General features: G+C 39.2%; 2 protein-coding genes across 6 annotated transcripts in view; both read left to right on the top strand.

Annotated features, from left to right (window-relative positions):
* Nucleotides 1–2,460: 2,460 nt before the first annotated feature.
* Nucleotides 2,461–5,691, top strand: LOC137182729 (intestine-specific homeobox-like). Its single transcript, XM_067589123.1, has 5 exons — nucleotides 2,461–3,107; nucleotides 3,981–4,037; nucleotides 4,184–4,332; nucleotides 4,975–5,088; nucleotides 5,332–5,691. Exons 1-5 carry the CDS (start codon nucleotides 2,873–2,875, stop codon nucleotides 5,377–5,379), a joined length of 603 nt encoding a protein of 200 aa, XP_067445224.1. The 5' UTR covers nucleotides 2,461–2,872; the 3' UTR covers nucleotides 5,380–5,691.
* Nucleotides 5,692–7,753: 2,062 nt separating this feature from the next.
* The window catches only part of bicd1a (bicaudal D homolog 1a), a 37,523-nt gene continuing 18,750 nt past the window's right edge, over nucleotides 7,754–26,526 (top strand). For 2 of the 5 annotated variants that reach the window (XM_067589119.1, XM_067589121.1), the window contains exon 1: nucleotides 7,755–8,933. In XM_067589119.1, coding sequence (XP_067445220.1) covers nucleotides 8,718–8,933 — 216 coding nt within the window. In that variant the 5' untranslated portion in view covers nucleotides 7,755–8,717. Of the gene's footprint in view, nucleotides 8,934–26,526 lie in introns of all 5 variants that reach the window. The other 3 variants (XM_067589117.1, XM_067589116.1, XM_067589120.1) reach the window with 2 other exon arrangements.

The raw sequence follows: 26,526 nt of genomic DNA, 5'->3' as shown, positions 1-26,526 counted from the left end.
CCGTCATAGGAAATGAATGGACTGAAATGGAATCTCCAGGAAATATGACCAATTTAGTTTTGATGAGCAGTAATCATAAAGCAGTTAAAGAAACATAATACTGTCAGAAAGCATTTGACTTTACTGTTGTGAACTGATAAGATAGCAGCAAGAGCTTTGAATTATCCACCAAATAGAATATTCGTAGGAAATTTAGCTCACGTGAAACTTGCCAAGCAGAGAGAGAAGCAGCGCTGGGACATCATGAGGTCTTCTGCTCTGTGTGCATGTGACTGTGTGCAGTAATGATCCATCACATGTCAGGTAGTGAAGGGATGGATTGGCGCCAGTATTCTTTAAAATGACTCTATGAAGGCTGTAGAAGGTAAAAATAATCTTGTTAATATTACATATGTGAGATGTGAGCCATGGTATTAAAGCTGGAGTGCAGGACTTTTGTCTCCCTCTTTTGGCAGTGAGAGTAAAGGGGGGCGCTCAGCTGTGATTGTCTGACACAGGCATGCAGCACACTTTCATGTGGACCCCGAACCTGACCTGGCTACAGAAACAAGCAGCTAGTTCATTGTTGTCAGCTGCTCATCAAAGCTTGCTAATCAAAGTCCTGGAAACCATGACATAATCATCTTTATGAATGTGTGTCCAATCACCAAAGCATAGCCAATTTTGTGAAGAAAGAAGCACTGTCTTTCTCACTGTTTATGTTTACTGCTGCCGGCATTGAACTACAACTCATTATTGTCATGTCATTCATATCTGAGTTTTGCGTCAAGCTGTAACTCAGAGGCACATGATCACATGAAGCCACAGAGACAATTTACTTTTGAAATGTGTGTCTGAGAGGCCGTTCCATAATCAAATTGGGTGAAGGTCAGTGTGCAATCAGTCACTGAGTGGACAGGGAATCTTTTACTGGATAATGTCTCGCATGTGTTGAAATTAAGAGGAGAAAATGAATATTGATTTCACTGAAAGGTCTAATGTAATATTCAGTGTGAATCAAAAATCAAAATATATTTTGTCCTTAGTTTTGAGCCCCAGTATGCGACTGTGGATAAAAATCTTGTCTTCAGTGAGGTTTGGTCACAATATCACATGTGGAATATTACAACATATAGACCAATTGGTAATAATGGAAAACAGCTTTTTTAGTGAAAAACTGTTTCTGAAATTGTGTTTTTTCAGGTCATAGTTTGTGCTATAACTCATGTTACATTAATACAACATAGCAAATTATTATTTTAACAAAATACTTGTTGTCACAACAGTATCTTATTTTGTTACAGTAGGAAGCTTTTGTGCCAAGATAAATTGGCTGTTCTAGATGAGACATGAAAAGATTTTGCTATTTCCAAGCACAGGGACCAGGGAAGCAGAAACTTAAAAATAAACAATATTGTATCAATGAAAAAGCAAAATGTGACACAATTTTTGAATAACAGTCAAAAACAATGAACTCATTATCCTTACTGTAGCATGCTGGGAAGTCCTGAGGAGAGGCATCCTGGAAGACCGTAATATGATTTATAATAAATAGCCTGAGTCAAGATGTTTTGGCTCTCAAAATGTGGTTTCTCCTGATACAGTGTCTCATTGTGTCCTGTGACTCCACTAATTCTACAAAAAAAGTGCAGCTTTGGGTGTATTTAAATATTCGCTTACAGTAAGATTGTTTCCACACTCATATCTGACAAAGTTTAAGGTTTCACTCATGAAATGTATTTTTATTGGCATACTCTCATGTGTATTTGTTTTAAATATATGTTTCAGTCTACTCCACTCTCTGCATCTAAACATCACATGAGACACATATTTGGGTCACATTCTGTGACTCATAAGTGACAGAGGTAGAAAACAGTCCCTACGGTTTTTTAATTCATGCTCCAAAATACACCGGATCTGTGAGTAAAAATTTGTTGTTTTATATAATGAATTATCAAAGCACTGAATCCGAAGTTCACCCCAGTTGTATGAAAGTATAAAAATAATAATAATCATTTAATCAAAATAAAATGTCATTTGCCCTTTGTGTGTGCATTTTGTGTGACAAAATTAAAGTGTATATTTGCTAATAAACTAAAAATTTAGATGGCTTGTCAACTTTGCCAGCCTTTCATAAGATAAAAGAAACAAAAAAATAATTCCCTTAAGAGCCAACACCACTAGATGGAGACATATCTGACAAAGACCAAAGACTTTTTCTACCACAAGCCACAAGGAGTCAGTAACAGGTTGTTCCCAGTGTTTCTGAGAGGTGAACTGAAGTGTGAGAGGGCATGCAGAGGCCAAGGTGATAAAGATTATCCTTCCAATAAACCTAGTGATAAGAAAGAGAAGCAGCAATTTAGATATGTTTTACAGTTGGAAAAAATATCTTGGTTTTAATCAAGCAACAGAAACACAGAGATATTTCTTTGAGCCTTATGTTTATATTGAGTGCAGGGTTTTATTAAATTGTGTGTGTGAAAGAGTGATATGGTCAGATAATAATATTGGAGGTGTTCTTATTATTTACAATGAGTACACCTTAAATCAACAGTTCTTTAGGGACACTGAAAAAAAAGCGTTGACATCAATGGATGCTGATAAGTTTCCTAGAAGAATGCAGTTACATACTGGAGTCGCTCCTCCCCCATGATGACCATGTGATGCAGGTCAAACACAGGCTGACAGGAGAGGGAGGATAAACCTGACTGTCCTCACCTTACAGAGAGTAGAGTTCAACATATAGACCAGCGAGAAGAGGGAGAAGCCAGAGAGGAAGAGTTTTCTTATTCTGAGAAGGAGATTTGACGAAAAAAGACACACTTTGGGATAATTTGTGCTCGTGAATATTTGTGATTGAAGTCTATACTATACTATAAAAGGACAGCTGATGACGAAGGTGATGATGGCGGGGGATAAACTACTGGATATGTGGAATAGAGGAGACACAGAGAAAGACTCCTGCATGGATCGAGAAAGGGAATCTCTCCCACGCAAAAAGTTATCCCATTCAATTGAGGAGATTCTGGGGAAGCCCACGTGTGTCAGAAGGGACAAAAGAGTTCATCGTAACTGGTCTGTTATCAAGGAGAACACCAGAATATCTAATCAGCATATATGTGCAGGTATGTTTTGTTTTCTATTAGGGTCCGAGCATAAAAGCGCCAGGGTCCAACGCCCTCCAACGCAAAACTTGACATCTGATATGGGTCTTGGGCATCGGTGTGGCAAAATGGGTTGAGGGGGCCCCTAGAAAATTTTAAAGTCAAAGCCCCCACCTTTGAATTTGACATATATGTACGAAATTTGGTAGACAGATGTAACATCTATAGACTTTTTAAAAAAAAAAAAAATTTAATCTACTGTGTATTTTTTTCGCAAAGCAAAGCAATTGACAGGCGTTGTATTTTAACAAATTCCTCCTACAGATTTAACCTCAGCAACCTCACATTTGGTCGGTGTCATCTAAAGACCTTTGAGATGATAAATTGTTAAGATTTTGAGGTAAAAATTTTGCCGAAGAAACAGGAAGTTGTTGTAACTCCACTTTACATTGTCCAATCTGCCCCAAATTTCTCATGCTTTCCAGGCGTGAACACATCTACATGTCAATATTAGGTCATAGTCATAGCGCCACCTACTGACAACAGTAAGTCAGCCTGATGTGACAAACACCACTTGATTTACATGACATTTCTATGGTATGGTCTACACAAGATATACAGCAGCATGACATATAATTAGTGCGTGTTTTCTAGTGCCACAAAGTCGACACAGGAATTAATATTTTAATCCTTACTGCAACATCTGATATTCATGAAAATGCAAATGCAAGTCAGGCTGCCGCTTCCTCCAACACACGTGGTGCGAGGGCCTATTCATCACTGCTTGCAGCTTTAATTTACTCTCATTATTTAACTTTCCAAAGAGATTTAATTTTTACAAAAATATGATCACTAAATGTATGTAAATGATGGACCGTTTTTCTCTGTCCATAGAAATTCCACAAATGAGACTACTTGAAGAGTCTCCAAAAGCCACCACAGACTGCATAAGTGAGTATTATAAAGTAATACTACATACTGTATAAAATAAGAGTGAAGAGGACTTGAAGAAACATTTAATGTGACAGCTGCATGTTTAGATGCATATTTAAATAATGATGTTGATGAGGATGACAATGATGAACATTTGCTTACAGGTCAGAGAAAAAAGAGGCAAACGAGGGTCACTTTCACACCGTTCCAGGTGCACGAGCTGGAGAGGGTTTTCCAGCAGACTCACTATCCAGACGTCAACACCAGAGACCAGTTAGCCTCTTCTCTGCACCTCACTGAGGGCCGAATACAGGTAGATAGGATGCATGCAGCTGATTGTTTATGATGTTAAGCCTGTTTGAATGTTGCGCTTTTGACATTTTTTGGCAGTGTTTTAAAATGAGTGAGTAAAATTGAGGGAATTTTTCATGTATCTGGTTTCCCAAGGACCATTATGGCAATTTTCAATATCTTTATAATGTGTAAATGTAATTGTTGCCATATTGTGTATATTCAAATGTAGCAATATTCAATGCTATGGCAACATTCAGATAAACATTAACATTAAACTTAACTTTAACCATTAACAAGATCTGACGGTTCACATGGTGTTTATTTTGCTAAAGATTTATAGCTTAAGTTAAACAGAAGTCAATAAGTCTGTAACTGGGGTTAGTAACAATTCAGCATGTGACACCAAATAGCCATCAGTGAAACAATAATAATGGTCTTTGGACAACTTCTTATATAAGATAATAACCTTTGAATGATTAGTGACACATTACAAGATAAAATTATGTAGTAAAAACTGATAATAAATTAATCCAGGATGATTTGTTCTAAGAAGAAAGTAATAAGACACTGGATCTTTACTAAGACTGCTTTATGCCTAAATTGTAAGTAAATTTCATTTTAGGTAAATTGATTCTCATTTTGTGTTTCATTTTTGCTTCAGATTTGGTTCCAGAACCGCAGAGCCAAGTGGAGGAAAGCTGAAACACTGAAAGATATAGAGCTGATGGCCAGACAGCACATACACTCACCCAGTAATCCCCTGCTTTATTATAAGGTAACACAAGACAAACTGATCATATTGTTAATAGTTAGAAAATATATAGCCCAGAACATAACATTCATTATAATCACTTAATCTCTTCCTTTTAAAAAGTGAACATTTTATGTTGCAACAATAGCTCTGGAAAATTGACTAAAGCAGGTATCTAATCAATAAAGAGTTTATCTGTCTATCATAGGGTGAAGCAATGATTCCTTTGTTGTTCCTTTGAGATAACTTATTCTTCTGCTCTTACAGATGCCCCAGCTGCAGACAGTGTGCTGGCTGCCATGCTGCTTACCTTAACCCCTTCAATCACAATTGTTTGTCAGAGTGACATCAACACCCACCGTGCTGACCAATACACATTCCCCACATCTCAGGACTCTGTATTTTGACCCGCTGGGAACAGATAGATAGCACCTACTGTATTCTTACACATGATGGTACAATTATGTTCTGGGGTTTTTTTAGATTATCTGGTACAAAGATCATAATGTTTTTTCTGGTGATACAGAAAACTATTGAATTACACTGTAAAAACCAATTTTATTGATGATTTTACTGTAATTGTCAGATATGCTGTATTTACCGAAATAAAGTTTGCATGTAAACAACTGTATGTTTTTCATTCATTTACCCATAAAGCTGACTTGCATTAAAAAGAAATGACATCTTTGTGAGCTGGCTACTGAAATCAGCTTGGTTTTCTTTATAATACAGGGTCTTGCAATAAGTCAGTGCTGATCCATTTGACAAGATAAAGGTTTGAGGGCACTTGAGGCCACAGGCTGCTTCTTGGTAGAGAGTGTTTGTGCTCTGTTATTTCGCAGGAGAGCGTTTAGACTTTTTTCATGACACTACATTTCCTTGTCAGAGATAAGATATAGTGCGGCCATAAACAGTTCACCTGTTTGACTTTCCTACAACCTGTACTTATCTTAATTTGGGGCTGAGTTACTGGCAGGTCAGCTTTGTCAAATGTGATCAAAGGAGTACAAATGGAATATATAAAATATATACAATTACTGTATTTTGTAGCTGGTGACGTAATTAATTGTGACTTGAATGAAAAGTACAAACAAATTTGTAAATTACTGTCTTTATTCATCTGTATTAATTTGTCCAACCAGTATTACACATTAGGCCACTGTAGATGTATTTCACAACCTTCTTTGTAATAATTCAACTATTTGTTCTTTACTGTAACTGTTTCCATTCACCTGGAAACATATTTCTCATGACAGCAATATTCTTCTGAGAACACTCGCACAATGGTTCAAACAGCCTTATATCTCTTTCTTTTCCGAGAAGTGTTACATAGGCTATTTTTCATTATTACCAATTATAAGAAAGATAACACAGCACCGCCTTCACTATCAATACCATAACCGACTTGACAGTACCATAACTGATTGCATATAACAAAGTTCTGACAGCGGCTAAACTTTTCACCCCAGTCATATCTTCTTTTATTGCATATGTTTGCTGTAAGATAAACTGTAGCCTACGCTTTGCTGCGTGGGAGGGGTTACAGACAAAAATAGTTGGTGGAGTGCACCAAAAAAAATTCATTGTCTTTGTCCTGAATGGTACTTGTTCAGGCAAAAAGACAAAATATAGGTGATCTCATTGAAATGTAGATGTTGTAAATGTTTTGGAACCAGATGTGTGATAATTGTTTTGTCAAGAAGTGACGTATTTTCTACATATTTCAGTAGCATTAGTGATATAAAGTGCCATAAATCTCTCTGGATGTGGTCATTGAAAGGACCAGTCAATGGTTGACTTCGTTTTGTTTGTTCAGTTATCTATCCTGCTGTTAAGCACAGGATCGGCTTTGACATCATAGGAGGAACTCACTTTAACAAGACTGCTCCCTGATATGAAAAGCATGTTGATGCCACGACACAGACACAATGAAAACCTCACTGAGCTCTGCTGATATGAGCTCAGGTTGAGGATCATTTCAAAGAAATCAGTACAGACTTCACACAATGCTACCTTAACAGTGATTATTAAGTGTTCTAGAGTATTTGCTGTTTGGATGTCTGTATTTGTAATGTTCAATAACAAATTTTGAAATGTAACTGTATGTTGTGGAAATACTGTGTGTACATAAATTGGTGCACTTACTGGATTATGTCTGAAAATTATAGAGCCTCAAAAGTATTGATTGTTTCAGTGTTTCATATACTTTTTTATTTTGAATCATATTTTAACCATCTGATAAACAATTTAATTTTTATCTTTTGAACATACACATTTGCCTAAATTAAAAAGAGTCCAGTACAAACCAAAAAAATGACTGAACTAAGCTGGACGTTACTTTAATTGCTTACTAAGCCCCACTTGCCTCCCTGGATATGCATATATTTAATAACCATGAAATATAGATTTAACTGAAACACTTTTAGTTTGGAAGAAACACAATTTTCACCCAATAGGTCAAAATATGACATTATAAAATACCCTCGTTCACATACAACGTGTAGGAAAAACACAGGAGGAACTATTAACCCTCAAGATGGCTGCTTTTCATTTGTGTCAGTTTCAGGGTCCAGGTACTATTACCTCCACCTGTGCTTGTCCTGCTTTGACAAGTCAAAATTCCCGCTGTGAAAAAGGTCTCTTGCTATACAACAGAAATATAGTTTTTATTTATACAGGGAACACATACATGTTTCTACATGGACTGAAATCACCACCATTATTCACAATCAACATTATTATCAGAGTTTTAGGTTTGCTTTCTGTTTTTTGTTTTATTTTTATTTTATTTTTTTGGTTCCTAGCAGAAATTTGGAATATGCAGTGAACATCTCGACTTGTCAATCACAGGTGTAACTTATAATATTAATTATAGCTGCATTTCATTCTGGATCAGAGCTCTGCTATTGTACACGCTAGCGCACTGACATGGCTTACTGTGACACTTCCATTGTTAGTGTCAGTGTGCTTATTCTGCTACAGTATGACAAGTCAAAACGTCTGCTGTGAAAAAGTTATAAGCTATATAAGAGAGAAAACTATGAACTATGAACTTTGAAAGTAAATACTTTGGTTTGGAGTTAGTTGGAAAGTACAGCGGCCATTAAATACAGTAACAGCGTGTATATAACACTGTGAAGAACTGGCTGCACATGTAGGTCTACAACTGTAAAAACGTGTGTACATTGAATAGGATATAACAGGCTGCAACTAGGATTCAGATGAACATTTTGCATAGAGAGATTCGACGCTATGTCCTAAAACAGCGGACAGGTGGCGCCCTTGCATCCATGAATAAGCAGAAATGATGCTCTGTTTTGCTGAGTGTCACAGCAGACTACACTGACCTGGTTTTAAATCGCCAGGCTTCATCTATCAGCAGTTATGGTCGTTTTAATTTTATTTCTCTGCTAGGCCTATTACAGTCAGTGCTGTTGACAACATTAATGAGGCAAATATCCTTTTAAATTTAATATTTCTGCCTGCCTGCGCTGGCTCTCAGGAGAGGGGGGCGGATATTCAGCATCTCTCAGCCTCCGCCCGCTTCTGTGGCTCTCTGTCCAGAGCGGTGGAGAGAGACAGGGGGAACCGCAGACCGACAGGGGGACTGACACACACACTCAGAGAGAGAGAGAGAGAGAGAGAGAGGGGCGATGGCCGCCGGTGTAGGATGCGGGGAGTCGGTGGATCAGTACCGGGCCGAGGTGGAGCGGCTCACCCAGGAACTGGCCGAGGCGAACCGGGAGAAGATCCGGGCTGCAGAGTGCGGTTTGGTTGTCCTGGAGGAGAACCAGGCGCTGAAGCAGAAGTATGCAGACCTGGAGACCGAGCAAGACACTCTCAGGAAGGAGTTGGAGCAATTGCAAGAGGTAAGGGGAGCCGGTTCTGCTGTCTGTCTGAGAGTGTAGCGAGGCAAACGCACTGCAGTCAGGTGTGATCAGCTGCATCGCCCCATCGGGTGTCCACCCAAATATGAGTGACGTCTTGTTTGTTGTGTTAATATTAGCACTCAGCGGGTATCTGTGGACATGTGTGCCACCCAGAGCGGCTGGGGAGCTGGGACCAGCATCATGTGGCCTCCAGGGTCCCCAATAAAATGAGGAATAGTTTAATATCACTTACATTTAATATAGGGGATGTATATTAATATCTATTCTAATAATACCATACATTTCATACTTGAATTAATAAGTCATAATCTTGAGAAAGTGAATAATTCATGTAGTTTTGTGCAGTGAGCACTGGACATCACAGTGTCTCTATTGCAAGCTCAGGATTCAGCAAGCGCACAATAACACCCACACGCCACCTCCCACTCCACCTCCCACTCCCCATGTTTTGCCAAGATATTTCTTATAAATCCCCCAGTAATTGGATCTTAAGTGTTGTCCACTATAGTTCGTGTGGTGGCTCAGTTGCTCATTGATCTAAATGTCAAGATGATGATTTCTATAAAGAATGAGCAAAGATATAAGGATATCAAGCCTTGCTGTGTAGATGCAAGATGGACTGTGTTGTTATTGTTCACAGCATTTAAATCAGAAAAAAGTACAAATTCGTAAGATTTAAAGGAGAGAAAAGTGCTGCCTGAATAATGAATGATTGCTGTTTTACATTCAGTCATTAATGCAAACATGCATATAGCAACAAGAGGCAGATGCTGACAGGGCTTCACAGCTCAAGGTCGCTTATGGAAAAAAAGGCCAAGAGAGGGAGGAGCTGAAGGCTAAAATTTGTGTGTGTGTGTGTGTGTGTGTGTGTGTGTGTGTGTGTGTGTGTGTGTGTGTGAGACAGAAGGGGATATTTGCTTGTTGCTGCCAGCTCATCATTATTTAAACAGTGTCATTTCTCATCATGTGTACACCAGTCAGCTTGGTCTGAGATAAAAGTGACTCAGTCAACAGAAAGTGAATGTATTGTATACGAATCTGTATTAGCTCCATACATCATTTGCAAATTATGTTACAGCTGATTTTTCAAATTCCTTCCCAAAGAAAATCATGTCAGAGATAGGCCTACAACATTGGTCTCCATCAGTGAACATTTGCGTTGTTATATATTTACATCCCCCGCTTGCTTCCTCATGCCCTTTTATTCCACCGCTTGACTAGTTGAACATTTTATTGTGACTCGCTTGTAGAACTCCAACGATCTTTGTGCAGCTCATAGCAGGGAGTCGAAATAAAGAGACAGCCTGATACAGCCGACAGCAGAACACTGTCCGGCTGATATCTCACACTTATGGATTATAGGATGATGGGTGATGTGGTGGATGATGAGGGAGAATATGATCAGACAAGAAGACAGGAGAGAGACGCAGAGAGATGTTGTTGGAATGTGAGAGGGAAGCAGCTGAAAAAGGATAGATGAAGAGGGAAAAGATGAAATATGTTAATGACAACCAATTAAATCGCCCTTAGAGGAGAAGACAGGAGAAAGTGTGGTAATAAGGAGCATTTTACAGCCTCATATTTCTTACAGTGACTCAGTGGAGACTTGAGGCACCTCTCACTGTGGTCAGAGCTGTTTTTAAAGATATTAACTATAGGTGTAACCTTGATCATAACTAACTAACCTTAAAAATCTTTTTCAGTATGCAAGGTTTGAGTCATCTTTCACTTAACATGCAGCGCCCATTGTTTACAGTCCACTTACTTGTGCATCATTTTGATCATACAGCGGCTGTAACCTTTGCAGTAAAACTTTGATTATCATAGCTCAGAAATGTTTTAATCAGTAAAAAAAAAAAAAGTACAGCAACAGTGTTCTTTGTTTTCCTCCGTCATCTGCATCCTTCCCCACCTGCCTGTCTGTCTGTCTTTCTGTTTGTCTGTCTGTCTGTGCTCTTGCCTGACGAAGGGAATATTATCCGGAGGTGATATTACTTCCACAGAAAAAAACACCTCCTGGTTCCAATCTGTCGGTCGGACACTTTTATAAATGTAAGAGCGAATGACAGAGTGCAAGCCTGCCACTACAATAACATCGAATCGACTCTGTCTGTTCTCAGGAGAGGTGCATTATAAAAGGGCAGGGAAACTGCAGATTGAAATTGGAATTGCTTCTGGGACTGAGTGGCCTAAGTTTCTTTTAACTGTTGGTTATTCTTAAAGACCAGAAAAAACAAAACAGACAACAGACTTTATTATACATTTAAAATAATCAGCTCATGTCTGAAGCATGTATTTATTAATGATTTGTTATCCGTTGAGTATATGCCATTGTATGTGCAGGCTGGACAGATTTGCATGCATCTTCCTACTGTGTTTGCATATGTTCTGTGGTGACACATATGTCCCACATGCTCTGGTCTTCTGCCCTCAGTCCAGGTCCCAGCTGGTGGAGAACAACTGGTGAAAAACAACTGACTAGAGCTCTACTGCTGCGTGTACTACACTCACACATGCACACATACATGCACAACTTACATACTAATTGCATATGAAAATCCATGCAGGACACTAGTGCCTCAGCTGCACTAATACTGACTAATTTGGTCTTGCTCTATGAAAATTGGCATATTTGTATCTATATCTGGCTGTGATTTGTATCTGGTTTAAATTCATTCAATCCATTAAAGACAAAAATAGACAAATATCTTCCAATGGAAATACAGCATTACTAATCTTTATTACAGTCACAAATGTGTCTAAAAATGCATCATGATCTTGTTGTTTTTTGCATGTAAAATCAATTCTAAAAAGTAAAAAGTCATCACAGTAATATTTCTCTTATTTGTAGTATATTTTCTTTAGAAAAAGCTGCATGGGCCACAGCAGAAAAAAGACGCTAAGAGTGTTTTAGTGCTGAAAGCAAAAAGTGTTTTCTTGCTTTGCAGTATTCTCTCCTCTGCTATATATTTTCCCTTCACGCAGCTCTTTCACTCAGTTTCCCTACCCGTCCTTCTCACTGCCTCCCGGCCCAGTCACTCTCTCATTCCTTGTATCCCAGTTTGTATGTGCTGTATGTTTCTGGATAGCTGCCTAAGCAGTGACGGACACACCATTACCCAGTGGCTTGTTAGTGCTGTCTCCGGGCAGATCAACCTCAGATAGGACAGAGTATAAGAGGCGGAAGGAGGAGGATGCCACCACTGCAGAGTGGGATGAGCTCTCCAGTGTGAGCTGTGTGTAATACAGTATGGCAACATGCTGTTTTCATCACACTGTCAACACGGCTTCTGTAGATTTGGGGCACTTGCAAAGCAGTCATGCAATCATGAAAATATTTTTCTACTAGCTTTATTTCCGTCATTCAGTTTTAATTTATCTGAAGAAGAGCGTGAAAAATAAGTTAGTTGTCTCAGCTACTGTCATAACTCATCTTTTCAGATTTATTTTAGATGTTGTTGACAAGTTCTGTTGAATTACAAGAGCGCAGAAGAACTGACACTTGTGATAGGTTGGGAACAGGCATTTCACAGGTCAGCTCTGTTCTCGAGGCTTTAGGCCAAGAAAAGTGCCAACTGAGATCTGCGTCAAATTCTTCACATGGTAACTTGAAATACCTAAAAAGAAAGATTCAGCTATGATTCATCTGGTCAGCAGGAAATCTGCCTTCTTGTAAGGAACATAATCTTAAAAGGCTGTGCACTGCATCATTTCTCCACTGTAAGGCTCACTGCACTGTAAGGCTTCCCCTGCAGCTGTGTAGTCATCCCTTTCCTTTACACTATTCTTGTGTCTTGTCTGCACACATTCAACATTTATCACTTCCTGGCATTTAACTTTAAAATTTCCTAAGTAGGTAGTCATTGCAGTAAACATATAACATATTTTGATTTTGTCAGAGATTTTTTCTTTTATTATCATTTTATTGTTCTCCAGTTGAGTGCTTTAATATCAGTGTGTACTCCTCGTTGTGCTCTGCTTATGGCACCCTAAAGAAACAGAAAATAATCCCTCAAATAGAGTTTTATAGACATTATTGCCTTCATTTTCAGTGTCTTTATATTGTATTTTTATAAGCTTATTTGCTTTCTTGCCAAGAGTAGATGAGCAGATATCACTGTCGTGTCTGCACCCTAAATATGTAGCTGGGGCTGGCACCCTGTAAGCTTAGTTTAGCACAACCTATTATAAACCATTTCTTTGCTGGGAGCAGTGACATCGTAGAGTCATTTACGCAACAGACCAGATATAATGTGTTAAAATAGCTTTAGAGGTGCTTGTAGACAGGTACTTCTGGACAGAGCCAGGCTAGCTGTTTTCCTCTGCTTTCAATCTGTATGCTAGGCTAAGCTAACCCCTGCTGGTCCTAGCCATGGATGTATAAAGAGAACTGGATACAGGAACAGCACCAGGCTTTAAGCAAATTTGACATAGCGGCCAAAATGTGTAATTGCAATGTCACATGTTGCAGAGTTCCACAAGTTTTGCAAAATGACTTGTTTCACTAACAGAATATGATCCATTCAGTCCAATTACATTTTGAAAGTGTAGAAAAGCTGCACAATTTAATTGTTTTATCAATTGTATCATTGTTTGAACAAACTTTTGTTTTAAAAATAATTTTCAAACTATTTTTAAATGTTAAACAGTAAATGGACATTTGACTACTACAGCCCTTCTCTTATAAATAATATACCTCATATTAATATGCTCCCTATTTTAATCCGATCATGCCTCTGTGTCATGCACTTTAACACTGTTCATTGACTACCCAATGACTCTTTACTTAGCAATGCTGGTTTCCTGTCACAAATGAAAACAGAACTCTGTGAATTTATTGAACACAATGTTGGGCCATGTGATAATCCCCAGACATTATGGGAAGCAGCAAAGAGCTTCATAAGAGGCACATGCATTGGCTTTGCCTCCAGGCTAAAAGCTGAGCACAACAAATGGTTTTCTGAAAATGAGAAGGAGATAGTCAACACCAATATCCTCAATGTGTTAAGGGGAGAATATAGAAGTTTATCTATAAGCGAGGCCGGGTTTATTTTACACAGAACCAAACAAAGATATTATTATGATGGTGACCACCCAAGAAGACTATTAGCCCTTAATTTAAAACAAAATGAATCTAAACCAGTGATTAATGCTATTTGTACGACAAAGGGCGATATTGTTACAGATCCCAGTGCAATCAATGATGTTTTCTAAAATTCTTACAGCGGTCTCTGGACATCAGACTGTCGTGTAGACATGGAGAAGCGCACCTTGTTTCTTCAAAAGTTAGCTTTGCCTATTTTTGACCACTCAGACATACAAACATTATACAGTCATGCAACAGTTCTTACAGGAACATGTCAATCACAAGCCTTTCGTTTACATCATGGAACCAGACAGGGTTGTCCCATTTCCCCTCTTCTCTTAGCCCTATACCCAGAGCCCCTAGCTCAGTCCATTAGAGAAAGTGACACAATATCTCCCATACCAATCTAGATACTATCTTTCATTATATGCAGATGATTGACTTCTTTTTATATCCAGTATTTGGACATCACTACCACAGGTCCTAAAACTCTTTGATTTATTTAGAGAGATGGCAGGATAATCAACTGGACTAAATCTGCCCTTCTCCCATTAGATACAGCTGCAAAAAATACCAATTTAACTGCTGACATCCCTATCTGTACATCCTTTACGTACCTTGGCATAAAGATTTGCCCCAGTTTTAACCAAATAGTTCAGGGAATAAAAAGGAAAATTGTGGATGACCTGAAGAGATTCTCTTTATGTGTCTTTACAAGGCAGAGTTACAACTGTCTAAATGAACAGATTAATCCTTTGTTCGTTATGATCCCCCTAGCATCACCACCTAAATTTATCATATAAATATATTCCCTCATATCGCAGTTCATCGGGGGAGGAAAGCGTGCACAAATTAAACATACAACCTAACACAGAAGCAAACTCACTAGAGGCTTAGCTATCCCGTATTTAGTTTTTACTATTATGCTTTTCAAATTAGACCATTGCATGTTTGGAGAAATCATGATTATGAGATCCCTTGGCAGGCTATAGAGGCAGCACACGTCACACACCAACTAGAAGACTTACTATATACATGCAAGGAGCACAGAAACATTTATCTACAATATGGGATATTTGTAACCAATTCTATAGCTGTATGGAATAATTATCAACTCATAATTATCACCAATCAGGTGGGCAGCCTTTTACATTTCCACCATGGCTAAATAAATAAATGTGTTTCCATTCTCAGTGATATTTTTAACAAAGCTGGACTCTGTTCATTCCAAGATTTTAAGGAGGAATATGATTTATTGGGCACCTCTTACTTTCTTTACTTGAGGCTGAGATTTTCAGTTTTCAATGGGGTGCCCTGGGACAGACCCTTGCCAGAGCACCGTATGAGGATGTGGATTAGTCCTGGGCGGGGTTCTCGAGGGACGGTTAGGTGTGAGTATAACTCTCTGCTTGACTGTACTCACTGCCAGGCTCAGATGGTGGACACAACAGTATATACATTCTAGGAATCACTGATCAGATTTTTAGACTCACGTTATGTTAACGCTGTTAGAGTTATAAGGATCTATGATATCAACTAATCCCTGTCTTTGTCTGCTCAATGACGACCTGTCTTTATCTTTCAATCTCAATCAGCCTAGGCTATTGCTGTCAGGCCTTACAGCAGCGAAAAATGACCATACTGACACTGTGGTTTAATTCCAATCTCCCTTTGATTCAATACTGGATGGCGTCCTACCAGAGTATAGCATCTCTTGAGGGTACAATGGTGCGACTCAATAGAGCCAAGTCTGTCACTGCGCCGGCATGGTCAGGAGTAGCTGTTTCCACAAGGGACTACCCCCCCCATGCTCCTCCATAGCCAGTAATAACAGACCTGGAGCGGGCCAGCTTTAGAAGTCAGTAGAAATGGATGGTTGTATATGATACATGGTTTTGTTTTACTGTTTGTTTGTTTTTTCTTTTCAGTCTATTTTTATTTGCTTTTTGCTTGGGAATATCTGTCTCTTATTCTTATTTATTACTGCCACGATTACTTACTCAGAAACTACTAGAAAATATGGCAAAGTATGTTATAATGTAATAATATTGTATGTTACATGTTATTCTCCAGGGTTACCTGTCAAATTTACAAATAGCAGTAACACACACAGACATACTTAGATGATTAGCTGTCAGTCCATACCCACTTGGATTTGCCCCACAGTTACTATCTGCATAAGAAGTTAATATCAGTCATCAGGGACTATTGATGAGGATGTGAAGTTGTTGCTTGACCTCCTTCAGAATGAATTCTGAAGTCCAGTGAAGGACCTGCACAAACACTGGTTGTCAAACCTCTGTGTCCCGTGCAGCAAGAAGCTGTACAACTTGAATGTATTAGGAGTAACATTTCCAGAGGTGTTTAACATCTGTCCCTCACCAACTGTTAACTGCTGTACTTACAGCAGTTAAGGAATGTAGCTGACAAAACTATGAAGTAGCAGATTTAGCAACATTAGATGTTAATCAGGACATTTGGACTTACTCTGAGTGATTCTGTATTGAAAAGAATAGTGAGTGAAAGGATTAGCAAAACTTGAACATTGATTAACTTTTTGGGAAATGCTCAATACACCCTGCTGTGTTTGACTGGTCCTCCAATTTAGGAACAACAGTCAAACAAGAGAGCAGCTGTGGTTGTAAATCTATCTGCCCTGACTGGGGAGGAAGGATGCATTACAGGTTTCTCTCCCCTCTCCTCCTCCTTCGTCTTTTTGCTCCTCTTTTACATCAGCAGGGGTTCATCAGAGGGTAGTGAACAGGAATGAAGAAGATGGATCAATACCTTACGAGATGGTGTTGTTCCCTTCTTTTGGTTGCGCTCCACAACCATCAGCCCACCATCCCCCCTCTTCATCTCTTGTGGCGCAGCCCCCCTGGCCTCCCCCGCCATCCCCTGTGGTCCCCCCTCTGAGTGAAGTGGGGATTATGCATCGATTTCTACTCTGAATGGTGAAAATGTATCATGCCTGAGCTAAGCTGCGCACTATTGTGTGGTGTAGGAAATCAGTGCATGTTGGTGAAACATATTGTACATGACTGAGTCCATGAAATTTCTCAATCATCCAAAACAGAATCACTTGTCAGCTTTTATAAGAAATCAAATTAGTTTTGGCACCTTGTAGTCAGCTGTAGAAATAGACGTAAATTATGTTCAACAAAACTTAAGCCACTTAACAAATAAATGGCTCACTCAGTGATACTGTAGAAAAATGCACTTGTCAGCCACAAGTTTTATCCTGACAAATATTCTCATTAACAATGCTGTCTTTTACCATCATTGTGGTTTTCTGTTGCCAAAAAACACAATGCTGTATTGCTCATTCATTCAAAATGACAATGGTGTTTGGAGGAAGAGATGCTGTGCTGAGGATCACAATATATTATACACTGCAGGTTTGGTGGTGTTGACCTGTGACCCCAGCAACAGGCTCAGGGATGCAGTTGAGCATATAGATAAGGACCTTTCTGCCCTTGTGTTCGGCCTCAGGTGTTTTACATCGGGGAGGTTGGTGAGTGTGTGGGTGTGTTCTGCCAAAACCTGAAGGGAAGGTTATTTGTCTTTGTAGTTGAGTCACACATCAGGAGCACATTTCTGCATGTGTGTATGGCTTTTCCTTTTGTTTTTGTTTTTTTTTCTCTCCAGTGTCTGTAAATGTAGTGTGCGGGAGAGGTGGGGGGTTTGGGTGCGGATGTTGTGTTTGAGACCAGAGAGGGAGGGGCAGCAGGATAGAGTGGTAGTAGTGGTGGTGAGTGACTCCAGCCCGCCACTCGAGTCTCTTTGTTGTTTCAGGTTTTTATGGTTGTGTTGACTGTTGACTTAATGGAGAAGAGGGAGGGAAGAGAGAGACTGGGGATGAGTTGTTGTATTGTATATAGAATGAGAGGCAGGGAGGGGCTGGAATAGAAGAGAAAATGCTGTTTTGTTTTGTTTTTCCACCCTTTTTTTACTTTATATTTGGTATTGTCAGTTCTCTCATATAGCAGTTCTTGTCAATTCTGCTGTCACCAACTGCTTCTTTTCACCTGACAGTGAAGAGCTTGACCAGGAGGATGTAATACATGCAGAAGTTCATGCTTTTGGTGGCTGAGTGTTTTGCCCTTGTGCTACCAGTGCATCTAAGAGCTATGTTAATGCTTGGTCAACAGAACTAGAAAAGACTTTGGACATTTGTTTCACACCAACCCTTATTCTTTTGTTTTGGCCCAATTTTTTTTAAATCTCATGATCCTCACATGAAAGAGAAAAGGACTTAATGAATTTGTTCTCTCTGCAGAGGCGCTTCAGGCCTGCCCATCCCTGCATAGATAATGTTTTTTAGAAAGCTCCTTTTTGCTGCAGTGAAATACAGTAGTTGGTAAGAGGGAAGAGGGAACAGGACTCCCCTGCCTGCAGGCTGCTGTATTGATTAGTCATCTACTTTAGCTGTGTGTGCTGCAAACTCTGAAAGCGTAGCAAAAAAAACAGCCTGCTCTCTCACAAGGAAAACTTTTGTATTTGCAACCCAAAGGTACTCCTTTGTGTAAATTTAAGAACTATGCTTGTGCCATCTGCTGTTTATATTCATCGCCAACAACTACTGTGCACATAAATCCAATACAAAAATATTTTATTTTGTTTTCACAAATCAGAACTTTAAATAATCACTGATTTCAGGTATTCTGCATTGGTTATGTCTAGACAGTGCAATTTAGTTAAAGCTACAGTCTTCTTTCATGCTTATCATCTCTGTATGCTGAGAAAAGAGAATCCTCCCATCTAGATATGATATGATTATATCCAGCAACAATTTAGACGCCCATTCTCATGAACGAGCACAATCTTCTGTAGGTCTTGTCTATCCCTCCCCCTCATCACCATTACAGCACACACACACACACACTGGCATGCATGAGCACATGCAGACGCAAACATGCCCTTATAATGGGCTTGTGACACAGAATAGGGTCAGGGGATCTGTCTTTGTCATTCCTACCCTGTTAGAGGATGTATATAGTTAGACAGGTATTAAATCACCCCCTAGTTAACCCATTTAAATAACCCTATCCTCCATCATAAGAGTGCTTAAGTCAAGTTAGATCATGACACTGAAAGAGCTGAGAGGAAGGAACTATATATATGTATGTATATTAATTAATTTGTCAATTTTTTTTTTTGATTCATCAGTTTATCTTTTGGTGTACAGAATGTAAGAAAATAGAGAAAAAATGTCCATTGCAATTTCCCAGAAACCAGGATGACTCACATATATTCAGTTTCAAGTAATATAAAAACACAAATACAGCAAATCCTCATATCTGATGAACTGGAATAGATTTTTAGCCCCTTTTAGCCACACTAGCACCATGGTCTATGGGTGGCAATGTTGCTTGGTTGGTCCACCACTTCGGTTGAGACTGAAATATCTCAGCAGCTATTAACTGCCATGAAATTTCCGTTCATTGTCCCCAGAGGATGAATCCTATTGACTTTGGTGATCCTTTGGTCACTGACTTTTCCTCAAGTGCAAAAATTAAATTTGTCTTTTATGAAGGTATCGCCTAAATTCAAAACTTGTAACATAACATCAGCCTCAGTTACTTAAGCAAGAAATCAATTATCAAGCAAACTTTTAGTTCTTACTAGTGTGAAGTCAGTGCTCAAATCCATGTTATGATCTGTGAAGACAGTCTTCTCCATAGGAACTGTCTTTTGACTAGACAGATGTTGACTTCTAGCAAGAGAAAAAGCATAAGAAGGAACATTTTGGACACAGATAAGATGCAAAAAGAGAGGAGAGAGCGTAGTGTTTAATGAAATGCCACCGCTGGCATCACCTAGTTAATAGCCTGTTTCAACAGCAGTGTGACTGTACAAAGATTCCTACAGGTCTGCGGGCGTGGCATGGAGGCTCTCCTGTGGCTGCACAAAAGCACTGAGTCACTCAGAGGCCCCATGTGTCAATACCAAGAGGGTCACTGTGTGCAGGCTAGCCTTTCCATTGTTAGTCTGTGTTTGTCTGGCTTGGCTGGGTCCTCTTTATCTGCAGAGACCCACTGCAGAGAGAGGAGACAATGTTATCGGTTTAATCTGTCTCCTATCACTCCTATCTCTCTCTCTCTTTCTCTCTCTCTCTCTCTCTTTCTCTCTCTCTCTCTCTCTTTCCCTCTCTCTTTCTCTCTCTCTCTCTCTCTCTCTTTCTCTCCCTCCCTCCCTCTGTGTACCAACACAAAATACCAATCAGCCTGTGAGCTTCCAAACATCTCAATCTTTCTTTTCTCAAAGCCACCTTCATTACTCTCAGTGCACTCCTCTGAATTCATTTTCCCTCTTCATGACTTTTTTTTTAACATTAATCTTGGGCTCCTTGTCCCATGGAATATTTCTACCACTTAGTCCAACAAATGTATGAAGGATGGAAGGAGGGAGGGAGGAGGTGGTGTGTGGGAAAGAGGAGACTGAGTAGGTCAATCTCCACACTCTCCCCATTAGCGCTCTAATTCTTCATCACCTCAGGCAAGTTCCTGAGCACTCCAACGACGAAGGAGTACTTAATGGAACATGGCTGTTTAAGAGGGTTATGATGGAGGGAGGAAAGCTGTCTGGAGAAAGTTGGATGAAAATATTTGACTGATAATATTTGTCCTTTGAGGGATTAGGAGCAGAAATTAATAAATAGAAAAGAAATAGAAAATAAATCTCTATGAAATCTTTCACTTAGCCCTGTTTGTTCTGTTGCTTTGGTGTTCATGAACCACTCAGCCTCAGTGAATCACTGTGTTTATCAGGGTGTACCCTGAGGGAGAGGATAAGTCTGGGACACAGCTTTACCCAATCTGGGCTGCGGCGTCTCTAAAATGTTATTTGGCTGCAGCACACCTGCCATGACTTAGCTGGAAAGGCTGTAACACTGAGGACATTAAATGTTAAAGAATGTCAAGTCAAGTCAAGTCAAGTCCGTTTATTTATATAGCACAGTTTAAAAACAGCCAGCAGTTGAACAAGTGCTTTACATAGAAGAAAAATAGATAAATAAAATGCACAGAGCAGTTCCGAGTGACACAGACAAAAAGAAAAGTTAAAAAAATATGTGGCTGACAGTGTAAAGTAGAAGCTGATGCACATCTAATGTTGTATTTATTGCAGTTAAGTCATTTTTGTGCCAAAAATGCCAAAAATGTAGTGGTTTCAGCTCCTCAAATGTGAATATTTTTTGGTTGTCAAATGTTGGTTGAAGAAAACAAGACATTTAAATATGTCAGATAGGCTTTGGGAAGCTTTGATAGGCCTTTTTACACTATTTTTGGACATTTTGTAGACTAAGCAATTAATCAGGTTATAGAAAAAAATAATCAGCAGATTAATCGTAAATGAGAATAATTGTTAGTTGCAGCCTTAATCCCTTATAGTGTATGCTAAAGTAAGGACACATTAAGTAAGGAAGGAAGTAATTTTATTCATATGGCACCTTTCAAGAGGTGTCACAAAGTGCTTCACAGAAGAATTCAAGCATAAAGATACATACAGACATAAAACACAGTAAAGAACAGAAATAAATAGAAAAATCACACAGAGGCAAATCTGAGCAAATGGATCTTGAACTGCTTTTTAAAGGTGTCCACAGTGTCCACACATCTTAAGTCCAAAGGGAGAGAATTCCAAAGTTTAGGAGCCACAACCCCAAAAGCACAGTCTCCTTTAGTTTTAAGCCTAGATCAAGAACAACCAGCAAACCCTGATCAGAGGCCTGCTGGTGACATACAGTAGGGCTGCAGTAGCTCTCTAAAGCGGCAGGTGCCTGACCATGCAGAGCTCTATAGGTAATCACATGAACTCTGATTGGATTCTGAATTTGATCGGGAGCCAGTAAAGAGCAATCAATGTCACATGAGACCTTTTAGAGCCTTCATGCTTGTTTATATTAAGTCAATCACTTGCTTATTCAATTGACAGAAAAATTATAATCAGTTGTTTTTTATCTATCAAGAAAGAGTACCAAACATTTATTTCAGCCCTGTTTTTGCAGCTATATTTTAAATACAGTAAAGCTATTGTTTTAAACACAAAAAATATCAATAGATTTCATTCTCTCTTGCTTGCTTTCTCTTGAGACACATTCCACATTAAAGTCTCTTCTCCTCTGTCTCCCTCACTGCCATATTATTTTCCATTCCAGCCTGACGGCCCTTATACTCTCTCCAAATGAATGGCAGGAGTCCGCAGTGAATACCAGTGAAGTGCATGTATGAGTGTGCCTGTAGCCATGTGTATTTTTGAATACGTATTTGTGTGCCTGAATGGCCTGAAGGGTAGGCCATGTGTTTTTGTGGTTGACTTGCTCATGATGTCCTGGAAGGCACATTACCAAATAGAGAAAAATGACACAGTTAACGGCTGGTATAGTCTGACCAGTTTGTTAGTGCTCTAATGGGTTGTCTTTCTATCTGCCCGCCTGTATATTGTGACTCTCATCGTGGAAATTTCTTTCCAGAAGATTCAGAAAATACATTGCAGATGATATAATGGCTTGAGGCATCCGTGGCAACAGTTAATGATCCACTGCTTAATTTCATTGAATTGTGTTCATAGATGATAAGCCAATGAGGAATTGGTTGCAGAAGGAGGAGAATGTAAGGATGGATCAGAACTGAGGAGAAAAAAGAGGAGTGGAAAAAGAAAAGAGTCATTTGGGATCCGGTGAACAAATCTTACGCACAGCTGCTTCTCTGTCTAGCAATTCAGTGTCCATTCAGCCAGGCACAGACTGATAGGCATTCTGGGAAAGAATCCAAGCATCTTTCTTATCATGAGCAGACTTGAGCCAAATTGAATCACTTTAACAAGACACATCTTTTTAACTAAACACAGCCTGTCCCCTGGCAGACCTTACAATTGAACCCAGCATGTACATTGTTTTGGTGAGAGAGCACCAGATGTGACTCTGTTGTGGATTTGTTGTAACTTGCATGGATTTTCCACTATAAAGCACATGAAGGCGTTTTTCAGCTGTTATCCTACATTATAGGATTCTTTTTTTCATCGAGTGTCGGCATAATAGCATAATATCAGAGGAATAATAGGTTTCACTGCGCTAAATAGCATTTCAGTAAGGAGGAACAGACACATTCACCCTCCGCACTATCTATAAAACATTCATATCATACTAGCTCAATGTTTATGCAGACAGTAATTCATGAATAGAGGAGCTTTCTACCAACTGGGGAAATTAAGATAGAGGATTTAAGTGGTGCAGCAGAGCATGCCTGGGCACTCAGCATTATAATAATAAACCATAAACAACCTTGTTGATTCAGTAGAGGACTTCTGGTGGCTTAAAGCACACGAGCACACACACAAACTAAGCAATGCATAAACTATCGTCTCCAGAGAAAGAAATGCAATAAAGAGAATCATTGTCAGTAAAGAATAATTAGTTGTTTACATACAACCTTTAAACATTTAAAGCAGTATAATAAATAGGTATCTATGAAGCTATAGGCTATTTATTGTATTTGCTCACATTATCTAGTGACGATTTCAGTATGCAATTTCAGCTTCACAACAAACTATGCTTGCAAAGTTTAGCTTTTAAGTATGTGCTGAATTATTTAAAATGTATTTTCCATAATATTATTACTTTTAATCTGTTATTTGTTAATTTTGACTGACCTCCACTCTTACTGGGCAGTGATTACCCAGCTTCACCTCGCTTGTGGAAATGTGCTTGTGTGTTTTTTATAGATGACAGATCTCTTGACTTGGCACTTTTCCCTGTGGCTGAGAAGCACATGGGGACATTTCTGTGCCCTTGCCAAAGGACGAGATATGCTGGGGCATTGTCTCCCATAAACCTACTTCAGCGGCTCATGGCAGATATAAGATTTAAGTACATCAGAATTTATGTTAGATACTGAACTAAAGTGAAATGGAATTGTATATACACATTCAACAATGTCCTTTAACCTCACTTGGATTGGGTGTCAGAGTAGCCCCCTTTGTACAATGTTTAATACAGGTTACTACCATTTAAGACATACATTTTATAAGTATGATTTGGTTCAATTCCAGCTGGGGACCTTTGTTTGCATGTCATACTGTACCTCTTTATCTCTCCCATTCTTTCCAATTTGCCTCTTCACTATGAACTGTGAATTAAAGACAAAAATACCATAAATTATCTTTAAAAACTACTTTTCTTTGCATAGACTTGGCAAAATCTGCATCCAGGGTTTGTAAAATCATGTAAATCATTATCCATTGATCAAACTGGGGACCTGTGATCTTATCTCGTCCATCTCATCAGCAATTAAACTTGACAGACCATAGAAAAACTCACTATTTGTGAAGTTGAGTGGAAACTCAACTTTTCTTCTTCTGCTGCTGCCGTGCTATTTGCCTCCCCAGACGTACTGTATGTACTGCAGTCAAACATCTGTTTGTCAAAGGGAGTGAGTGAGTGAGTCAGGAATAAATCTTATCTGACGTAAGGCTGATGTGTGTTTGTGTGTGTGTTTTTTCAAGCAAGTGAATGACAAAGTGGATGATCTATAAATAAACACATGAACCTTGAATGGATTTTGATTTCAAATCATGTATAGTACACATTCTGCAGCAAGAAAACCATCTGCCTGTCTTTTCTTCTCTTTTTTTCTCTCTCTCTATCTATCTATCTCACTCTGTCTGATCTGACTTTCTGTCTCTCTCATACATACACACACACACACAAGCAAACACACATACAGCTCCCCTCATGACGCTGACAGCTGTGTGGCTTCTCAGCAGCAGTCCTGCATGTCTCTCTCCATGGTACTGAAATCCCTGATGTGGTTGGCTGGGCCCAACCATCTGGACAGGACACATGCATGCACAGTGCATGCGTGTGTGTGTGTGTGTGTGTGTGTGTGTGTGCATCTGTCAATCATAAGAATTCTGAGTCTTATGAGTTCAGTAATACCATGACTTCTTCTTTCCCATAACTTATCAGAACATTGCTGTAGCAGGGATTAGTCCTCAGAAAGCTGTCTTTTGCTTGGTATTTAAATCACTTCAGTGTCAAACTGAGTAATAAACATTAGTGCATTTCTCATCTTGTACTTAAATAAGATGTAATTGGGTTAGTACAGTGAGTTTAATCTGTCCTCCACGTCTGTTATGCTCAATTTAAATCCTCAGTCTTATATTAGTTTCTCCTTGTCACATTATCCATCAATTAGTTTCTGAATGCACAGTGATAAACAATTAATTAAGGGTATTCTGAGTGTCACCATCATTATTAATATATATATATTATATATTAGGTAATCCAGAAAATCTAATCAAAGTCCACATTAATTAGAATTTGAACATGCATAAATAAATAATTAAAATTTATTTTAAAAAAATACTGGTGCCTATTTTCATATTTCAGCAAGGTTTTAACTTACATTTAGCTCTACATCTTGCTCTCTGACTCTGAGAAGTTTATTCAAGTCTAGATCCTTAATTAGCTTTGCATTACTATCTATAAATAAACTTGTTTTTTTATTGTATGCTGCTGAGTAGACCTGATGCATCCCTTTAATCATCCCCTTAAACACGGAAGTTTGATGGAGATTAATTGCTGTTGTAGAAATAGTTCTCCTCTCCCTCCTGGATGTAAAAATAGATTCCTGATGTACACAGGAAGGAGGAACACAAACACACACACACACACACACACACACACACACACACATACACACACACAAGATGACACAGCTACAGGCCCTCCCCTGACTCCTCATTAGGGACTGCAACAGAAAGGGCAGGATTTCAGGGTTGCGCACACTCCTCCCCTCACACTGGTGCAGTGGTTGGTTTGTTCCCTCTGTCTGCTCCTCTTTCCATGGCCCCAGGGATGAATATCTATAGAGGGGACTCTATTGTCTGGACTTTATCCACAGAGGCACAGAAGGCCTAGGAGCCTCAAGGATGAATGCATTATGGGATTTTCAGTACACAGAACCAAACAAGCTGCCAATCAGTAACTCCACATTAATATCATCCTTAGGAAATGGTATTAAACTTTAATCTTCCACATTGTTCTTCGCATGTTATCTGGGTTGAATAACCATGTGATGTTTGCCAATTAGGACACAGATACAGGGACACTGCATATCCATCACTGTAATGATCCAGCATGCATGTATTGCCAGTGCTGTTCATGTAATTAGCCTGAAAAATACAGAGCTGTCACTGTTATTTTTAGCCCAGAAGCTATGGTGCAACATGATGGCCTGAGCGTTCTGTGAGCGGCCATCAGTGTCACTCGCTGTGATTTCTTTTAGGAGGAGCAGTGGGCAGATGGAGCGAGTGGACTTTTAGGAGCATGTCTCAGAAGGAGGCTTGTTACGAAACCATCTGCCTCTCGTTACGCATCCAAGACACACCGATTCTCCGTGGATGAGTTGCTGCTGAATCACTGGCTGCAACTAGGACAGAGTCTGACTGTGTGATTGTTATTCTGTGGTTCTGCTCTCTGTTTTT

Source organism: Thunnus thynnus, chromosome 5 (genome assembly GCF_963924715.1).
Source record: "Thunnus thynnus chromosome 5, fThuThy2.1, whole genome shotgun sequence".
Taxonomy (NCBI): Eukaryota; Metazoa; Chordata; class Actinopteri; order Scombriformes; family Scombridae; genus Thunnus; species Thunnus thynnus.
The sequence above is the reverse complement of the archived record's forward strand: the minus strand, read 5'-3'. Positions and strand labels throughout refer to the sequence as shown.

Excerpts from the sequence above, each read along its gene's own strand:
- LOC137182729 (XM_067589123.1), top strand. The coding sequence starts at position 2,873 with ATGACGAAGGTGATGATGGCGGGGGATAAACTACTGGATATGTGGAAT. Across the intron at positions 4,333-4,974 it reads TCACTGAGGGCCGAATACAG|ATTTGGTTCCAGAACCGCAG; the intron begins GTAGATAGGATG and ends TTTTTGCTTCAG. Across the intron at positions 5,089-5,331 it reads ATCCCCTGCTTTATTATAAG|ATGCCCCAGCTGCAGACAGT; the intron begins GTAACACAAGAC and ends CTGCTCTTACAG.